The sequence below is a fragment of the Equus przewalskii genome, chromosome 4, assembly GCF_037783145.1.
Source record: "Equus przewalskii isolate Varuska chromosome 4, EquPr2, whole genome shotgun sequence".
In the NCBI taxonomy this organism is placed as follows: domain Eukaryota; kingdom Metazoa; phylum Chordata; class Mammalia; order Perissodactyla; family Equidae; genus Equus; species Equus przewalskii.
In genome coordinates, this window is record NC_091834.1 from 18290691 (window position 1) to 18310539 (window position 19849).

Below are 19849 nucleotides of genomic sequence, written 5' to 3' on the forward strand. Positions count from 1 at the left end.
AGGAGCCAAGCAACAGCAAAGCTGGCTGCTCAGGAAGCCGGGGGCTGGCTCTGTAAGAGCCTGTCAGATGCATCACAGTAGAATCCAGAAGAGAAAATGCTTCCTCCTTCAACGTCCCTTCAGGGCTCTCTATGGGCAAAGCTTAACATTGTGCAAGCTAGCAAAGGGCCCAACTCCATTATTGCGGAACAGGTAATGAAGGGTGAATGTGGAGTGGGGAGATGGTAATTTGACAACCAGCACAGCCAGTCACAAGCTGTTTTCTTCATTTTAGAGAAATGAGACTCTTAAAACATAAAGAGTTCCTAGAAAGCTCGTCAGTTCTCAAATGTAAGTTTTAGTGTATCAAACCTAGATTGAGAAGAGGTAGAAGGAGACCTTTGGGGGAGAATTACCTACTGTAATCCTCACGCCTCTAAGAGCTCTGTAAGCTGGGGACCTCTCCTGTGCCTCAGACCTAGGGAGGGAATTAGGGGTTGTCATACCCATTTTGCAGGTGAGTCTTAGGAGTTAGTAGGCTTGTCAAGATCTCTCACCAGGTGGCAGAGATGACTTTTGAACCCAGGTCTGTTTGTTCCATTATTTTTCTCTTATATTTCATTGTATTCTTCAAGTAGGTATTCACATGTGAGTAAACTCAGCTTCTGCCCTCAGAGGAATTTACCATGGGGTGAAGGAGACACATTCCCAGTGATAGAGAGGATGCAGAGGGCAGCTTCATGTGGGAGGAGGTGGCCTCAAGCTTCCCAACTGGACTATCAGGTTATGATGGGGAGAGACTGGCTTTTAGTGGGTTCTGATTGAATCTGGGTCAAGAGAGGAGGGCAGATGGAGAGTTTTACATTTGCTCATAGCTCTGGCACTTGCGTCAACAATTTCATTGTCTCACAGGCAAATGGAACCACTGTTTATTGAACACTTACTTCTACAAGGTTCAAAGAACCATCACGGGCACTTTCCCAAATTCTCTCTCGTGTACTTCTTACAAGAACCAGGTGGGGTAGGCATTATTAGACTCATTTTATAGATTAAAAATAGTGAGGGTTAAGAGGTTTACATTCCCAAATTTATTAGCTGGTAAATGGAAGTATGTGGTTCTATCCAAGTTTATTGGACTCTCCAGCCAGGGTTCTTTCATCAAGTTATATTTACAGTGTTAGGTTCTCAAATAGGCAGGATCCTGTACACTGCAGCTTCTTTTACGATCATCAATCTGGGATACTGAGTACCTAATTAAGCACACTGACCACATTTTTTATGGCTTTGTGTAGCAATGCATGGCATTTCATCCATCCTCAGAACTCTGACTGCCTTCAAAGGGGCACCTCTGGGAGGATGAGAGTAAAGACACAGGTCAAAGATGAACTCAAGGCTTATTGCTATTTTTATTGTTAAGTGCACATAAAGCTTGCTGATTAAGTAACTTGAATGGAAATGAGAATGCTCGGCTCTATGACACTTATCAAAGATGAAAAATGTCAGTGGCATGGGAGCTGCGCAGGACTGGAGTCTCTAAATACAGCCGGCATGGCCGGAGGTGCACAGGCCCTGCACGTATGACTGTTTATACGACTAGAGCAATGTGTGTGGGGGGACTGGAAGACCAGAGGCAGGTAGAGACCGTCTGCAGGGAGCCCTGCAAAGAGTATGGCATTCATAGCCATCATCTCTCTGACTGCAGGCATCTCATTAGTGGTCTGAAAGCAAGCCTTCAGAGGTTCCACCTGAAGCAAGGCCAACAGTGGGTGAAAATATCTGACATGAAGCATTTTATCCAGACACAGCAAAGCTGCCCAGGGAAGAAGTAACTACATTTATGGCTAGACTTGCCTGATATAATCCCCTGTAAAATGGCAGTTCCCTAAAATGTCCTATCAGTAGGTCTATGACTATACCTGTTCTGTGAAACGAGGGGATTCCCGGCCCCAGAGATGGACATCACTTTTTCGTAGACGTTGGATGTCTGTGCACTTCCATCATTCTGTCCTTCAAATCCAATGCCAGGGGTTAATTAAGCTAACAACCATGAGATGGAGGGCACCGAACAGACAGACAACCACATTCAACCACTGTAAGAGACAAGTGTTATTGCTCTGTCCACTTTACAAATGAGGCCCTGAGAGCCCAGACATTTCGCTCAAGGTCTCCTGGACAATTTTTGGCCAAACTGGGACACAAACTCGTGTCCTTTGACTCAAAACTTTCTTGGGCTCCTCTAGGTTATTCAGTCCTCACTGAAGGACAGACTGCAGGTAAAGGTGGTGTGGGCATTCCTTTGACTCTAGAAAGAGACGTCTACACAGAGAGGTGATGACATGAGGGGACACGGGTTTGTGTCATCCAACCAAGCCTCCCCACCATGGGTACTCTCTGAGCAGCCTCGAGATAAATCCTGTCCATTTGGGAATGGGGCTGTATGTGCCAAAATTTTAGTTAATTAATCACTGTAACAACCCTTTAGAAAATGAGCAAAGACTATAAACATCGACTTTGCAAAGTAGGAAATAGAAACAACAACCTGAGATGGCTGTTACATATGTGAAGAGATACTCAAACTTGTTCATAATAAGAGATATGCAAATCCCCAAAATGAGATACCATATCAGAATGATAAAGTCCAAAAAATTGATAACACGTTGAGCTGGCTGAGGGTATTAGGAGGGAGACACTCTCATACATTGCTGGTGGGCGTATACTGGCATAATGTCTATGAAGACATGTTGGAAATACCTACCAGTATCAGAAAACAGACATTCACACATGAAAACAAGGATGCTTATTACATCATTGTTTATAAGCACAAGAGTTGGGAAACAACCTGTCCATCAGTAGGGAATGGGAAAATAAATCTTGGCATATTCATAAAATGGAAAACATACAGCTTACTAAAAAGAAAGAGAGCTATGTAGACAGATCTCCGAGATTTACTGCCAAATGAATTTCAGGCAAGGCGCAGAAGAATGTGGGTAGTAGGAGTGAAGAAAATCAGATTACAACTGTGTGCACCTGATCTTGTAAATGTACAGACAATTTCAGAGAGCTGTACAAGGAAAAGAGAGCAGTGTTTCCTCGGGATTTGGAATGGGTTCCTGAGGAACGAGCAGAAAGTCCTCTCGAATTCCTTTGAACACTTACAATTTGGCACAGGGAGCAAAAGATGCATGTATGATAGAATCCTGGGAAGTCTTTCCACCTCGTTGTCTCGTGTTGTGCTGGATTTGTGTGTCAGCTTGAGAGGATGCAAAGCATCTGACGTGAGCCTTGTCATCCTGAGGATGCAAGCCAAGTCCCCTCCACCTAGATGCCCAGTCCAGCCATGACCTCTGTTCTCGGGCAGGTCGGTCACATGTCCTCTTTGTTTCTGGGATGACAAAGCGAACTTCCTCTCTCCTCCATCCCCTGGAGATGGGGAGGAGGGGCCTCCTTGGAGTGAAATGGGTTTGGGGAAGGAGTGTTCCTCCCTGGGTCTTGTCCTTCCTGATTCTGGCCAGGTGAGAAAAACAGATCCTCTTTCTTTTCCCTTCTCTGAATATCCTCACTTGCTTCCTTTTCAAATCTTCAACTTCCTCTGCCTCGTTCCCCTTAGAAGCGGTAAGCCAAAGGTCTGAATGCAGAGGTCCTGTAAATAAGAAAATGATGGATGCAACAGGAAGATGAAACCACAGCTAATGTCTCGTGCTATGATCCAGTCAGCTTTTGATTTCTTTTTCTTTATTTTGTAAACAAAAAACCCCTGCAAGTAAGAAAGGTTTTGGGCATTTTCTAAAATCAGCATTTAGTAGATGGTATGTAGGTGAAACCAAAACCCAAATTATTTCTTCCAATGAGATAAAGTGAAAATAAGACTTGAAGCTCGGAATCTCAGAATCATAGCCCACTCTTGGGTTTACTCATTGTGACTTGTACCGCACGTAGAGTGCTGGATAACTTTATTCCCAGGTGGGTCCACATACCATCACCAGAGCCAATGCAGATGATTCCCTCACTGCGGAGTCTCCCCTGTCACCTTTAATTTTGTAGAGAAGCTATCTGAAACTACCTTAATTTTTGTTCCTTCTTAAGAAGCTTCTTGTGTACTCCTCGATGCATGTAGTACTTATTCTTTTAATTAGAATTCCAAATTTTATAAGGTGTGTTAAGCAGTAGTCTCTTTTTAATAATTTTCCTTATTATAAGAAACGCTCTTTAAATTTGCAGAGGCAGGGAGTGATAGCGAGTTTTCTTTGTTCTGTGATGACCGACTCCATTCTCTGGCCCCTCCTTCCTCTGGGATCTGAATCCTCTTTGGCTTAGGTCTCTGGCATATGTCCTAGATTATCTCTAATTATTCCTTTTTCTTCTTCGTCTCGTGATTCTCCTCTGAGTGCTGGACGTTGTCACAGGTCTGTTCTTCATGGAAATTTGTTCTCTTGCCGTGTTCAGAACACTTCCTGGGCTGTCCCACTCTTGTTTTGAGTTCCGCAGCCTTGGTTCAGTCTTCAGGTAGCATCTCCTCATGTCGGATCCTTCCTTCTTCATCACCCTCTTCTCTACTCTTCTTGATGTGTCTTGAAAATACAAAGCAGAGATTTTCTACATTTTTCCTATCTTGCATTAAATCAATTCTATTGAAGACCTTTATTCTGATTCATATATTGGCCTCATCTTTTTTTTTTATTTTTATTTTTTTGAGGAAGATGAGCCCTGAGCTAACATCTGCCTCTAATCCTCCCCTTTTTTGCTGAGGAAGACAGGCCCTGAACTAACATCCCTGCTCATCTTCCTCTACTTTACATGTGGGACGCCTACCACAGCATAGCCTGACAAGCGGTACGTAGGTCCCCACCTGGGATCTGGGCCAGCGAACTCTGGGCCGCAGAAGTGGAATGTGCGAACTTAACTGCTGTGCCACCAGGCCAGCCCCCATTGGCCTCATCTTTTGACTAGAAGAATCGTTTCATACACCCACTGGTATTTTCCTCTGCTTGTGCATCCTCAGAAGTAGAGGATCATGCTTCCCCAGGGGCAGCAAATAACACAGATATTGTGTGAATCCAAATCCCTCAGGTTCATAGGAAGGCAGAAGGGAGAAGTTTAGGACTGCTGCAGCTTTCCCACACTGTTTCACGCGTCCGGCTGCCAAGCAGAGTGGGAGAGAGGCCGGACCAGGAAGGGACGGAAGCGCCGCGAGGCCAAGGTGCTCCAGCTTCGCACCCAGGGGGAGCGCGTGTCCAGTCCTGGGGCTGGGAGCCAGAACGGTCAGGCCTCTCTTTTCTGTGGTGGCTGCCTTTCTGCTCCCAACCTGGTATGACCCGTGCCATTATGAGGGTCTCCTCATGACCCCAGGGAGATGTGGTTGAACTCCCAAGCCCTCTTTAATCCTATGTCTTTGACATTTAGACTATTTTCAGTGTTAAAAATATAATAATGTTGTAATAGACATCTATGTAGCTTTCTTTAAATTATTTCCTTAGGATAGAGTCTTTTTATCTTTAGAGAAAAAGGCATTGGCATTTTCTGTGGGTCAGTAACTATGAATATTTTTGTAAAATTATTTTCAAAAATCTTATGCTAATTTGCTCTGCCAGCAGCAATAAATGAATAAATACAATCAGTTTTATTCTATCCTCAATAGTGTTGGGTATCCCAAAGCAAATACACAGATATCAGTCGAGAATGTATTTTTGAGGACAAACATTGTTTTATTTTGCCAATATGTATTGGGGACATCTGCTGTTTCTGATTGTGAAATAAACACTGCAGACACTATGGTGAACAGGTGGGGACAGAGTCTGGAAGAGGGGCCCTTAGGTATGAGGGCATTGGAACCTGTCACCTTGTCTGGGGAGGTGTCGGCCAGCCTGCAGGTGGTGATGGCAGATCTTTGCTCTGATCGCCAATCACTTTAATGCTTTTCTCCCTGTTGTAGCTGCCAGGGCGCTGAAGAATCTTTGTAATGCAACCCAGCTGAACTAGAGACATAACCAAATATGCTTTATTTTGCAGGCTAATTATACTTTTTATGTTGTGGACAAGCTAAAGACTTTATCAGAAACATTGGTGAAAATGTCCAGCACTTTTCAGAGCAGTGGAAATGGCCAGATGCTCAACCAGCTGCAGGTAACTCGTGGCCCCCTTTGCCACCTTGGGCTGGGGGAGCACCTTGTAGGGCATTTCTGGGAAATCAGAGTGACCCTTCGGAACATTCTACAGAGTTCCCTCTGGTATGGTTTTATCCCAGTTGAGTAGTAATATTGACATAAAATTGGATATGTATGAAAACTTTTTTAAATGATTAAGTGTTCTACCCACGCAAGATGTTACCATTGAGAGAATGATTAATGATTTATTAACATTTACCTGTGCCTTAAATTCCATAATTTAAACGGATGTGGAATTCCATACCAATTTTTTTGGTGGTTTGCATACTTTTCAACTGTAGGCCTATTAAAATGATCAATTATCATTCCGTGATATTCTGTATAGACAATGCAATATATTCCAAAATATTTAGGCTGTGCTTTAAAATGGCCCAACTCCTTCAGAGCCTCACAGTAGTTAACACAAAACTTTAATAAAGGAAGGTCACATAGTAACTTTTGGGGGCATTGGTGTAGCTCTAACTTATCTAAAGTCTGATAGCATGAGAAACCATGCCTGCATTTGTATTCTTGTTTGGCTTATTTCTAATGCACCAGACGAGTAGTTCAAGGCTATTCAGAGTGTGGACTTGAGACCCAGATTGTCTGGGTTTGATTCCCAGCCCTGCCCCACCACTGCTGTGTGAACTTGGACTGGTCACTGAACTTCTCTGTGCTTTGGGTTTCTTACCTGTGAAGAAATAGTAGTGACTATGAGCTGTAAGTGACTTAGATTTGGTAAAAGCACTTGGAATAGTGTTTGGCACACAGGAAATGCATCTGTGTTGGGTCCTCCCAGAAGTCAATGCTATGAAAGAGATACATGTGCAAGGATTTTATTATGGGAAATGGCTGTTAGAGCAGAGAAAGAGGGAGCCTGGCAAGGCTGGGAGTGTGGTCATCAGACAGCCATGCAGGTCTCACCCTGAGGGGAAGAGAGGGAGAGAGTTCGGGTGGGAGCAGCCTAGATGGCCCTGTCATTTAGTGAATGTATTGTCATCGAGCTAAAGTCAGTTATCAGTGGGAGAGTCTTGTGGCTCCTGGGAATGGGCCTGACATGGTGGTCCTGGGCTAGGAGCAGCCCTAGGGACGTGTAGCCCCAGGACAAACTTTAATGTAATATTCATCTTTAATGTTATTGCTCATGGATTATTTTGTCAATCCAGGAATCAAGCAAACTTTTTTTGGTAATGGGTCAGATTGTGAATATTTTAGGCTTTGTTTGATAAACTCTCTGCTGCAAGGACAAATAATTACATGCAACATGATAGGCAGCAAATTAAGACTACAAAGTACGGTGAGAATGAAACACAATGCCTAACTTGGCCTCCAGAATCAGGCGTTTCTTGGAGGAGGCTCCAGGTCAGCTGAGTACTATTTACCAGGTAGTCATGACAGAAATTAAGGCCACGTGAGCCGGCCCTCATGGCTCAGTGGTTAAAGTTTGACACTCGTGGCTTTGGCAGCCCAGGTTCGTTTCCTGGTCACGGGATCACACCACCTGACTGTCAGTCAACATGCTGTGGGAGCAGATCTCGTAGAAGAACTAGAAGGACTCACAACTAGGATACACAATCATGCGCTGGGGCTTTGGGGAGGGAAACAACATATTAAAGCCACATAGTCAACTATTTGAAGAACGTTTTACCTTAGAAGATGAAGTGTGGCGAGTTGTGCTCTATTTCTTAACATCAGGTCATATTCAAGGAGAGTGTGTACCGTCTCTGGATTTGCAGTAGCCGACACCTGAGTCTGAGGCCCAGCTCCACCACTAGAGGGTTAGGTCAGGGCCTCTGGTGACACCCACTACCCTGACTCCCTTTCCGGTCAGTTAAAAGTAACAGTGACCTCCTCATGGAGATATTGCCGAGATTAAATGACCAATACATAATAAAGCGCCCTTCCCAGTGTCTGGCAAATAGCTAATACCCAATGAAAGAAGATAAACAAGATTCCAAAAACAAAAATTGCACACCAGGGTTTCATAGTGAGGTCTGTCACCCGTAGACAAAAGTCAATAAAATCAGCATATAACAAAGCAAATGTGAGGAATGAAAGAGCTAAATGCAGAAGGTGGCCGTCGTGTGAGAATTCTTTATCTGAAGTCCCCAAGTTATAAGGTTATGTGGTGAAACAAAGTCAAGATAACATAGGAATCTTCTCTAGTGATCTGACGAATTCCGGAATTAGTCCCCACTCAGCTATCCCCCCTCGCTTAATCCCGGCGTTGGCTTCACTACCGCCGCATGTGTCACTCTCAGTCTCCTGGGGATTGCTGGATGTTGTGAGAATGTGGCAGCACAAGGCAAGTACACACATGTCAGCTGCAAAATAAAGATGCAAAATTTCATTATGTCGGTGAAAATAATCTTGAAGAACTCTCCACAGTAAAACCATTGACAAATGAGGCGGAGTTGGAACCATCGATAATGAAAGAAGAATGATACAAATGATAGCATGAAAAGTGCTTCCCATCATGATTAGAATATCAAAAGATTGAGAGAGAGTTCTGGAAAATGCTGAAACCTTCTTCAGTGTTTTTGTAACAAAGACCGTTCTCTTCATAACTGGCCTGTGGAAACAATAATATTAAAGATCTTATGTAAAGGATCACCATATAGTTTTGTGAGAAAATTTTGCCAAAAAGTTAACAGTTAACTTCATTCTTTGTTTTCAACATTAGTGCATAGTTACAATTAGGACCTAAATTGTCATAATTGTTACTTTCGTTATTTAATATAAAGTCCTAATCAAATGCTATTCTATTATTTATTGTGGTGTTTTAGAACCTCTTAAGATGATTCACTTTATGTGCCTTTTTCCTATATGATGAAACTTTGAATAAACCTAACGAGTATTGTTCGATAAGAAGAAATGATGAAATTTTTGTTAAGTTGTGTTATTCTCCTTTAGGAATCCCTGAGAAACAAATTTTTAAGAAACTTTGTAGAAAGCCAGTTGCACATTGATGTAGATAGACTGACTGCGAAGCTCCAGGCATACGGTAAGTCGGTGTGGGAGTGTAGGGCCCACCCTTTGGCCATGAAGTTTCTGGGTGACGTTGACAAGTCACTCTTCCTCTCCTGGTTTCTGGTTTCTCATCTATAAAATGAATGGCTTGAACTAAACGCACTCCAAAGTTTGTTCATACCTGAAGTTTTCTGATTTGCTGATTCAGGGCTTGCATAGCAAGAAACGTAGTCAAAAAGGAAGGCTTCTGATCTGAATACGAGAACTGTGAATTATAAGGTCAGTTGACAAAAGAAATTACTGTTATTGAGTTCATAGTCAATAGAAAGCAGTTACATTGGTTTGAAAATGTTGAGCTCAGATAAGAAAAGGCTATCAATCAGCACACAGTCATTGCACGTCTACAGTTTGTTAACCTCTGAATTCGTTTAGGTATTGGACAACCATTTTCTGGACACAGTGACTGCGTCACTCCCCCTCCACTGCCCCGCTGTGGCTGTGTGACCATTTTAGTTACATCATAAAACGTTATGACTAGATGAATATTGTTCAGTGCAGAGCCAGGTTGTATATTATAATGAAGTTTCTTTTTTCTTGATGTTTTCCTTTTTCTAGAGTGTCATGTTCTCTTGCTTTCAGGTGTGACATTTGCTCCCCATTCTTCCGCACTCAATGTGCCAATATATCCTTTCTACCGTGGGGCCCTTTTTTCTCTGCACATCCCCAGCTGAGCCTCTCCCTCCTGCTCCAGTCTAGGCAGCTCGACCTCTGTGTCTCTCATCCCCAGATTTTCCTAGGAATTCTCTTCTCTGTTCTCCTAGGGGGGATACCACACTTCCTGGGTCCTATATTCTCCCCATTTTTGTTATATTACCGTGTTTTACTGGTTCATATTCACAAATGTCATCCTGAAAAAGGGTGCATGAGAGGAAAATGCCCTCAGTAATTTTCCTCAGTAAATTCACTTTTATACCTGAAGGATATGTGGAAATAGTCCCCGTTTCATTCTTCATAATTTTGGTTCGTCTCTTTTCTCTCTCTCTCTTTTTTTTCATCGTCAGTCTTTCAGAGTTATCAATTTATTAGTCTTTCAAAGAACTAATGTATGGCTTTGTTGATTGTATTTCTGTCTGTTTTCTATTTCATTGATTTTTGCTCTTCTCTTTATAAGTTCTGTCCTTTTACTTTCTTTGGTTTGTCAGCTTTTATTTTTGTAACAATCTTGATTTCCACCTCGTCTTCTTTTCTGGTATATACATATTCATGACTATCCAGTTCCCTCTGAGCGTTGCTTTAATTGCATCTCACAAGTTTTGTATGTTCTATTTTCATTATCATTCAATTAAAAGTATTTCTAGTGTGATTTATTTATTTTTAATCTTTGGAGTATGAAAATTTATAGCTTAATTTCTAAATATTTGGGATTTTCCATTTATCTGTGTATTACTGATTTCTAGCTTTATGTTGCAGTGGTCAGAGAACACACTCTGTCAGTGTGATTTCATTTATTTGAAATGTCCTGAGTCTTGCTTAATGGCCCCATTCATGGTCAATTTTGCTTCCTTTGTGCAATGGTTCCATGACTGCTGTGCGCAGTCTTGTGTATCCTTTCCGATCTGTGTTTGCTTGTTCTACCAGTTATTAAAATTGTTTAAATTTCCCGTTGTGATTGTAGATTTGTCTGTTTCTCCTTAAGTTCCGTCAATTTAGGCTTCATGTATTTGAGGCTGTATTTTATTTTCTATTGAGACCATGTTAGATATTTATATTTTCCTCTGTCTGTATTTTAAATTTTTCTTCTTTTGTCCTTTCCAGCAGTTTTTTTTTTTTTTTTTTGGTGAGGAAGATTGGCCCTGAGCTAACATCTGTTGCCAATGTTCCTCTTTTTTTTTTTCTCCCCCTCCCCCAAATCCCAGTACATAGTTGTATATCCTAGTTGTAAGTCATTCTAGTTTTTCCATGTGGGGTGCCACCACAGCATGGCTTGATGAGTGTTGTGTGGGTCTGTGCCCAGGATCCAAAGCAGTGAACCCCAGGCCGCCAAAGCAGAGCACACGAACTTAAACACTCGGCCATGCGCCCGGCTCCTCCAGCAGTTTTACTGTGACTTACTTAGGTGTGGTTCCTTTTATGTTTCCTTCTTTGTTTTGTAGTACTTCTTGAATCAGCAGCGTGATATCTTACATTTTGCTGTGATCTCTTGATATATTACTTCTGACCAATTGTGTCTCTGCTCTCCTCTGAAATTCCAAGTAAACATGATAAAAATTTTCAGTGTCCATATGCTTCTTAGATCCTTTTCTCTGTTTTCCAATCTTTTTTTCTCTCTGTGCTTCAGTTAGGGAATTTTTTTTTCTTACTGATTTTCTCATCCACCGATTCTCTCTTCAGCTGAGAGTTCTTCATTTCAGTTATTGCATTTCCCATTCTAAAATTTTAATTTTTTTATAGCTTTCATTTATTCGTTCCAGTTCTCCCTATTTTCATCTAATTTTGGGGCAATTGTGTCCAAAAGATTTTGAAGTGTATGTTGTTACCTACAATATTTTAGTTTTTTGTGGCTCTTTTGTCTATTTTTCTCTCTGTTTTTGGTTATTCTGTCTTATGTCCAGGAGTAATAACCATTTTTTCATTGAATACCAGACATTGGGCATAAAAAACTGTAGCAATAAGTTTCAGTTTCTCGATGGTGTTGTCTCCCACCAGATAAAGTTATTTTCCTGTTTCTTGCAGAAAGCTGGGGGCGGGGGGCACATTCTCTTAATCCAATCAGGGATCGAGCCTATTGATGGAGCTGGGCTTCAGTCTTACTAGCAAATGTTCTCTCCACTCCTGGGAGTAGCCCTGTTGGGGTGAGGAAGGGGCTCAACTAAACACCTGGGGGTTTTCTAGGACCCCTCATCCTTGAGTCCCTGAACTCAAGCCCCCTAGGACTGCTGGAGGCTCAGTTAACCCAGCCTTAGGAGTCCCAGCTATGGGATTTCCTATGCTCCCCTCTTCCTGTGCATCTTAGACCTTCAAGTCTTTGCTGCCTTAATAGATTTTTGAAGTCTTCATATAGATTTATTTTAAAAAAAAAATCATCCCTATTTTCTATTTGGTTTTGGTGGGAAAGTTTGTCTTCAACAAGTTGTCTCCCACTATTACTCTAAGCAGAAACTTCATCAATGTTGCTTTTAATCTGCAGGTGATTGTCCTTCACTTATGGAAAGTTTTCCTGTCATTATTTCTTTGATTTTTTTAAACCTTTATAAAAAATTAATATCGTGTTATCTTTAGCTTTATTTTTTGATCATTGTTACTATGTTTTGTTATTTGTTTATTTTCAGTTCTCTCTTTCATGTTGGAGAGTTTCCTAACATGTTTGATGATGCTAAGAATGAAGCTCTAATGGAACTGATGGAAAGTTTTTTATATGGGTGGAGCTTGTCATGACTCAATTTAAATCAGTGGTTCTCAGCTGAGGATGATTTGGTCCCCACAGGACACTTGGCAATGTATGAGGACATTTCTATTGCCACAGCTTGTGAGATGTTGCTGGCACCTAATACGAGGAGGCCGAGAATGTTTTTAAACATCCTACAATGCACAGGAAAGCCATGACAACAAATAATCATGGGCCCAAATGTCCATAGTGCCTTGGCTGAGAAGGAGGATGAAGTCAATTGTTGAACATAATTTTTAGGGATAGACACCTTGGGATCTCACATCCCCTGGTTGGCCATGGCTAATGCCGGCCATGGCTAATGCTGGCCATGGCTAGGGTCCACAGGTATATACACTGAATGGGGACAATGCTCAACTTCTATTGCTTGCTGGAGCTTGGCTGGAATTACTGTAGAATTTCTTACTTTGCTAATTCATGTGCCATTATACATGACCCTCCCAGTCTTATTGTCCTTACAGGCTAACAGGGCCTTCATGTGGCCTTCCCATGTCTCCTGTGCATGGACATGTGGGTTTTCCTTCAGCCCATCTTTAGCTGTTGTATTCCATAGGGTGATTCCAGAGAGAGAAGTGAGCCTTGGGTCTAGTCTTCTCACAATGGGCTTCCCTCTTTTGAGTTCTGTCCTCTGTTTTCCATCCTTCATGCATGGCAGTGCCCCTCAGTGCCTCCTTCAGGTTGGGAGACAACTTGGGGTATCCAAAGTGATAGAACATGCAATTAATACTTGACCACACATTACTTATATTTCATTCAGTCCACTGTGCAACAGGCATTGCTGCTTTCTTCTCAGAGGAGGGAGCTCTGCGCAGTGTCCTAAGGCCCATTGAGTTTCTGTGTGTAGAAGCTTTCCTGATTCCTAATACGTGTGTGTGTGTGTGTGTACCCACACAAGTATGGATAGCTATATCTTTATGTCTCTCTCTCTCTCTCTCCACATACACGCATACACACACACACATACTTACTATGTGCATTACAGAGTGGATATTACATAGAGTCATTGAAATGTCTATATATATCTCCATATGGGATCCCTAATCATTGAATTATATGAAAATTCCACTCCTCAAAACCTTTTTTTAAGCAACTTTGATTCTGTCCCTGGAAGATAATCAAAGCTACGCTATTTGGATTCCAAGTCACTCCTTATACCATTAAACATCTGGAATGACACACAGTTAAATTATCTAACCAAACTTACTAGGTGAGCTTTTAGAGCAGCATATTCCAAATGACAAATGATCAGAAATATAAAAACGTCCCCAGCTTGCTCCATCCTGTAAAATTTAACACTCTCCAATTATCCATAAAAACCAAAAACACCTGAAGCCCCTCACAGTGCACAGTGTGCTTTTTGGTCTCCTATTTTCTAGTCTTTCAGCTTAGTTTCATCCCACAGAATTAACCTAAGATAGCTAGTTAGAGCCTAGCTCTCTTCGTGAGTAATTATGAATATGATAATAGTAAGCGGTCAGTGAGCACTGACGACACACTAGGTTCTAAAGAATCTTTAATTATCAGAACAAGTCTATGGGTGATTTTGCTTTCCTCACACTACAGATGGGGAAATGGGAACTTTGACAGACTAACTAACTTTCCAGAGTAAAACATGAAATCACAGCAGGGCTGCTACAGGGGCAGAGTTGTGTCTTGTCGCTTTTGCTGCCACCATTGCCCAGCAACCCTGGAGCAGTGCAGCAGGGGGACAATCCACCCCTTCTGTTCCCCCTGAGCGGGATTACTCCAGCCTGAGTCTCTCATGTGTCTGGCTTTGGATGGCTCCTGGGGTCTTCCTTGCACACAAGAACATCGGAGCTCAGCCTCCCACCTACACTATTTAGAAAACAGCAGAGTGCATCTCCATGGGAGTGTCCATCACAGCCACTGACACCGCATAAACACCAGCCCCTTACAATGGCATTTCACAGCAAAAATCATGTCTCCAGAACCTGGCAGATTGATGCTTGCTAGGCAGTGTACCAGGGCCCACAGAGTCACAGAGTACACATCACACATTGCTTCAACATTTGGGGGAAAATGAGACATAATTTTATACTAAAACAAATGAGGGATAGATTAGTAAAATATAAAATTTTCATGGGAAAAAAATCAATCATTCCGCAACATTTTCTTCTTTCAGGCTCCCTGTCATCTTGCATACATCCCACCTCTACTCTCCCTCCGCCTCCCTCAAGAGTGGGTGCGAACACTTGACACACAGATGAGCACTACACGTTGGAGTCACCACCAGAGGCAGTTTCAGAGACATGGTGCAATTTTGGAGAAGGAAATAGATAGAGAAAATGGACAAGCGAAAATTAAAAACTGCTGGCATCAGCTTTGGCCCTGCATCAGCCAATCCAGGCCAGTTGTCCAGACTGCCATCTGTGTCTCTACAGCAGATTAACTGGGATGCTGAGCTTTCCATCTTGGGATGGAGGTGGGGCTGGAATTCTGCCCACCCTACGGAATGTCGCTTTGATTGTGCAGTGTTATCTGAGCCAACATCTGATAAGATGCAGGATACAGGTGACATATTCTGTCTATACCTCTACTGGAAATCAATGTTCTATAACATATTAATAATGATGATACTAGGACACATTGAGAGCTCAGCATGCACCAGACACAGTGAGCACCAGAAGATTTACAAGCATTATTTCGTTTAATCTTTAGGAAAAGACCACATAGCAGATTATTATCGTCCCCATCTCTTAGGAAATGCAGTGTCGGAGGGTTAAACAGGCACAGCTGCCCTCCAGGGAGTGGTGAGTAGGCCCCCCCACTGATCTGAGCCCTGAGCTTGAGGTCACTAGACTTACTCTGAGAGCAGAGATCCTGTGTTCCTGTCTCTAGGCCAAGTGGGCTCTGCACGGACAGGCACTCCTGAAACCAAACCCTCATGACTTATTCAGCTGAGGGGGGCCGGTGCCATGGAAGCAGCTGTGGAGGCCTGCCCCGACCACTGACCACTCCTGCTTGCCTTCCACGTCAGTGCCGAGGGAAAGGCCTTGCTTGTGTCTGTTGCAGCCGCTCTGAGGCTCAGAACTTTTCCAAGAGATTCTGCTGTGCCTGTGCTGATGTCCCTCCCAGCTGTGTCCCTCCTGAGTTCCACTGGGAACTCAGGACACACTGAGGCAGGAGACCCTGTGGTTCTTTCTAGCTCCTCTTGAACTGTGTCATCCAAACAACTGAAGGGCCTTTTCTGCCTGAAACCTTAGCAACTACTGAGTGTGAACCTGGATGTGAAATAAAAAGTGGTCAACAGACTGTTTCCTCTGTTGACACCATTCGAGAGCCAGTCTTGGGCTATTTCTTCTCTGAAACAACCGATGAGTTTGTTTTATCTTCCATGATTTAATTTGACTGTCTTTGCTTAACCAGATTCTTCAGGATCTACCAAATGATGAATTCAGGTGCTGTTTCTATGAGGGGGTGTGTGCCTTCCAACACTCACAGGTGGTCTTCTGTTTAATAGTTTGCTAAGTGGCTTCATGTCTCTTTTCTCCATTTGATCTCTCCCCGGAAGATAGCCACAGGATTTTTATTATTTATAAAATATAGATGATAAAACCGAGGCTGAGAGACTGACCCTTCCAAGGTCCTACAATAATAGGTGGAACCAGGAACCCAGATCTGTGGACTCCACATCTTGCAGTCTTTCTACTGTGGTAGATGGTATGGCATGGTGGGCAGAACTGTATGAAATTGCTGATGGATGTTTACGTGCTTTTAACATGCATCAAAGCACAGTTTCATGCATTTCCATCCAACGTAAATGCAGCCCGGCATAAAGGATGGGTGGCTCCAGAGCTGCGTGAGCTGTTTGTGAATCATGGTTTTGAAGCTTACTAGTTACCTAGCCTCTTTGTGCCTCAATTCCTGCACTTTAAAACGAATGTACCAGGGCCGGCCTGGTGGCACAGCAGTTGTTTGCATATTCTGCTTCTCAGCAGCCTGGGGTTCGCTGCTTCGGATCCTGGGTGTGGACATGGCACCGATTGGCATGCCATGCTGTGGTAGGCATCCCATGTATAAAGTAGAGGAAGATGGGCACAGATGTTAGCTCAGGGCCAGGCTTCCTCAGCAAAAAGAGGAGGACTGGCAGTGGTTAGCTCAGGGCTAATCTTCCGAAGAAAACAAAAAACAAAAAATAAAAAAACAAAAAACAAAACAAAACAAAACAAAAATGAATGTACCAATAACACTTCCTTACAGAGAAGTAAGGGTAAGTAAAACAATAAACGAGAGTGCTCAGAATAGTGCCTGGCACGTGACCGACACTCAGACAATGTCACCTCATCATTATTGTAGTTATTTAGAATAGCTTGCTGATCTGAAATCTACCTTTCCTGAATCCTTACTCTACATACATCTTGGCCTGAGATCTGGAAATAGCAGAGTACCTACAATGACAGAAAATAACCTCTGCTTTGAGAAACAGTGAGTGATAAGCATTGAGAAGAGGAGTAGCTGAAGGATCATCCTGGCTTCTTGGTCTTATTTGGAACCTGGTATGTTTCCAGTCATCTGGATTTGGTGGAAGGAAAGTCTTTCTTTTCCAAGGAAGAAGTTGAGGCTGGGACATTTTAACTGATGTTTCACGCACCTGAGGATAATAGGATGAACCTTGATGCAGTTGTGTTATGTGGCTCCGGCCCCCTTTGCATGGCTCAAGCTGCCTTTCAAACAGAGGCAGAGTGCCTGGCAGGAAAAGCCTAGACTTGATTTGGGAACCTAAGAAACCAGGAGGATGTGGGAGCAGAGAGCAGACCAGCAGAGGAGAGAAGTGATTCAGAGGCAGCCCCCAGTGGGCACTGATGCTGCCATGTGCTAGGGACACCCAGGGAGTGGGTACAGGAGAGACGGGTTGTCACTTGGAAAGTCTGGAGTATTTGGGAGGTCCAAGAGAAATGGGAGGGCCTGTGGGGAGAGGTGCCATACAGAGGGCAGGAGAGGTCACGTAATTATCTGCCACCATACAATGGGGGCAAGTGACATGGTATAAGGCAAGAGCCCATCCCAGACCGTAGAGGAGAAGAAACAAGTCAAGTTTACACTGAAGACATCCCCAAGGGGAGCTCCCACCTGCAGGACATTTCCATTCAGGACACCGGGAAACTCATACAGGATGTCTGGTGTGAGTGTCTGAGCGAGAACATTGACTTGGGGGGACTGCGGTGATGTGCCCTTGTCCCATATGGTATGTACTCACTCCCTGCACTCAGTGAAGCAGGTGGCTGGAGCCTTGTCCACAGAAGCTACTGAGGAACTGTGGGATGGCAGTGGTCCTGGGAATGACCAACAGGATTTGCTGGGTAGAGAATGGACTTCATGTATTTAAGAGCAAAATAATAATTACCTAGAATGTTGGACAACACATGCCAAAAAGCATATGATCCATTTCAGTCAAACAAAAAGGTGTTGTGAAGATCAAATATCATATATAGCTGTAAACTCTTCTCAGAAGCTTCTCATCATGCTTCTTTTTCTTTCTGACTTGACATTTCCCAGTTGAGGGTTCTGTTCAGTCTGTTGGATTTGGGGTTGGGTGGGGGCCAGCTGTAACACATCTCTTCTGTGGATGCTTTTTTGAGAAGAAGATGTAACCAGAAGATGTCCACCCACTCCTTGAAGCTAGAATAAGCAGGTCCCCAGAGCTGAGGGAGTGATCATTGACAATGAACAGCTGTCCCCAGTGCAATTTTGTCTACATGGTTTTATGATTTGCTGTGTGTTTTTGTGTGTTGTGGATGTATAAAAACATGTTGGTATGTTTTCATGTATGTTCACCTCTTCTCGATTGATTCTTTTATTTTCTTTATGAAGTCCTGAGCAAAAGACTTTCTCTGGGCCTTGTTAAGGAGCAAGGCCTAGGGTGGGCAGAGTGGCTACACATGCCTGGAGACCCCTGTGCTGTGAACATAGCAAGAACTAAATGAACAGTCCTCCCACTTTCTGTCACATCACGGGGCAAGCACACGTCGTCCCCACCTGACGGTGATGCTGTGACACGGGTGACCGTGGGGGGTCTGATGGCATTTCCTGCTGTGAGGTCAGTGGGCAGAGAAAACCTGAGAGACTCGACTTCTGCACAGATCCGCCCCCTCTAAATCCTGAGACTTCTTGTAACCGCTTTCCCTGGCTGGGCTGGGTTCTGGGTCTCCTGTCCACACCACCTCACTCTGGGTCACTTGGTTTTCCATGTCTCTCTCTCTCGTGGTCCAGCTCCTTCCTGACACCAGAGCTAAAATACTGAGACCTCCTGGCGTTTTGTCCCGAAAACTGTCTGATATTCAGCCTCAACAGCCAAGATGTTGCCGACTTTGACCTACCTCTCTATTTCCATTTGAGACGCATGAACCCGGGCCAGAGAGTGGAGCAGGATTTGATTTCCTCATTGTCAACACTCCTTGATAATTGTTTTTGCAAAATTAATGTTATGAAATGAATGACTTTCACAAAATGCCCACTGCTTCAGTGAAGCCATGATGTTTAGAATTACTTGACTCAGTTGGGAACATTACCTTTTTTTGTGCTGTGTTCTCTGCTGGAGATTCTTCCCTGCTGCTCATAGCTTTTCCACTGTTGTCTATTTTCTCCATCACCCACTGTCCGACCTTCCCATGGGCTGTCACCTCATTCATTGTGATTAACTGTTTTCTTTTCATTTACATGTAAGTAACAACCTTACAGGTGTTGTATTAAAAAAGTGGAGTTTACGCTCAGTAAGTAAGCAGCAACTCCTGCATATGAACAAAAGGGGACACTCTTGAGTAATTTTTTGTGAAGGAATTGAGGTGCACTTTCACAGTTATTTGCACCGTCTCCACCATAGGAACAATAAAAACACTGGGCTGAGAGAAACGTGGTGATGTCCTTGCATGTTTATTCGCCTCAGGAGAGATGCTGCACATGATGTGGAACCACACAGACGCCAGACGCATCCATTTCCTGGGCCGCATCTTGGTCAATCTCTCTTCCTGTGTGGTGTTGAACCGCTTCCAGGCCCTGGAGTCTGTCGCCATCCTGGAGTCTAAAGGACGTGAACTCATGCAGCGGAACAGTTTCTTGGCCAGTAAGTATTCAGTGAAAAAATATGCTCATAAAGGCACAGCTTTGACTAGGTTGTCATTTTGCATATTTCTCCTTAAATGTGTCTCACAATGGCTCAGAAAGAAAAATCTTTTCCAGATAAAACAAACTAAAGAAGAAATAATTGTGTTGATTTGATGAAAATATGGGCCTTGTACATAACTATTGGTATTTTCACCATCCTGGGCCCAGTGCTACTCACTGCATCTGTTTTAAC

The 19849-nt window shown here is 43.2% G+C and overlaps 1 protein-coding gene across 1 annotated transcript in view; it reads left to right on the forward strand.

Moving 5' to 3' along the window:
- The window catches only part of ABCA13 (ATP binding cassette subfamily A member 13), a 415069-nt gene that overhangs the window by 131808 nt on the left and 263412 nt on the right, over window positions 1-19849 (forward strand). The window contains exons 28-30 of the mRNA XM_070615568.1: window positions 5986-6099; window positions 9033-9123; window positions 19439-19615. Of these exons, the coding sequence (XP_070471669.1) occupies window positions 5986-6099; window positions 9033-9123; window positions 19439-19615 (382 nt within the window). The remainder of the gene's footprint in view (window positions 1-5985; window positions 6100-9032; window positions 9124-19438; window positions 19616-19849) is intronic.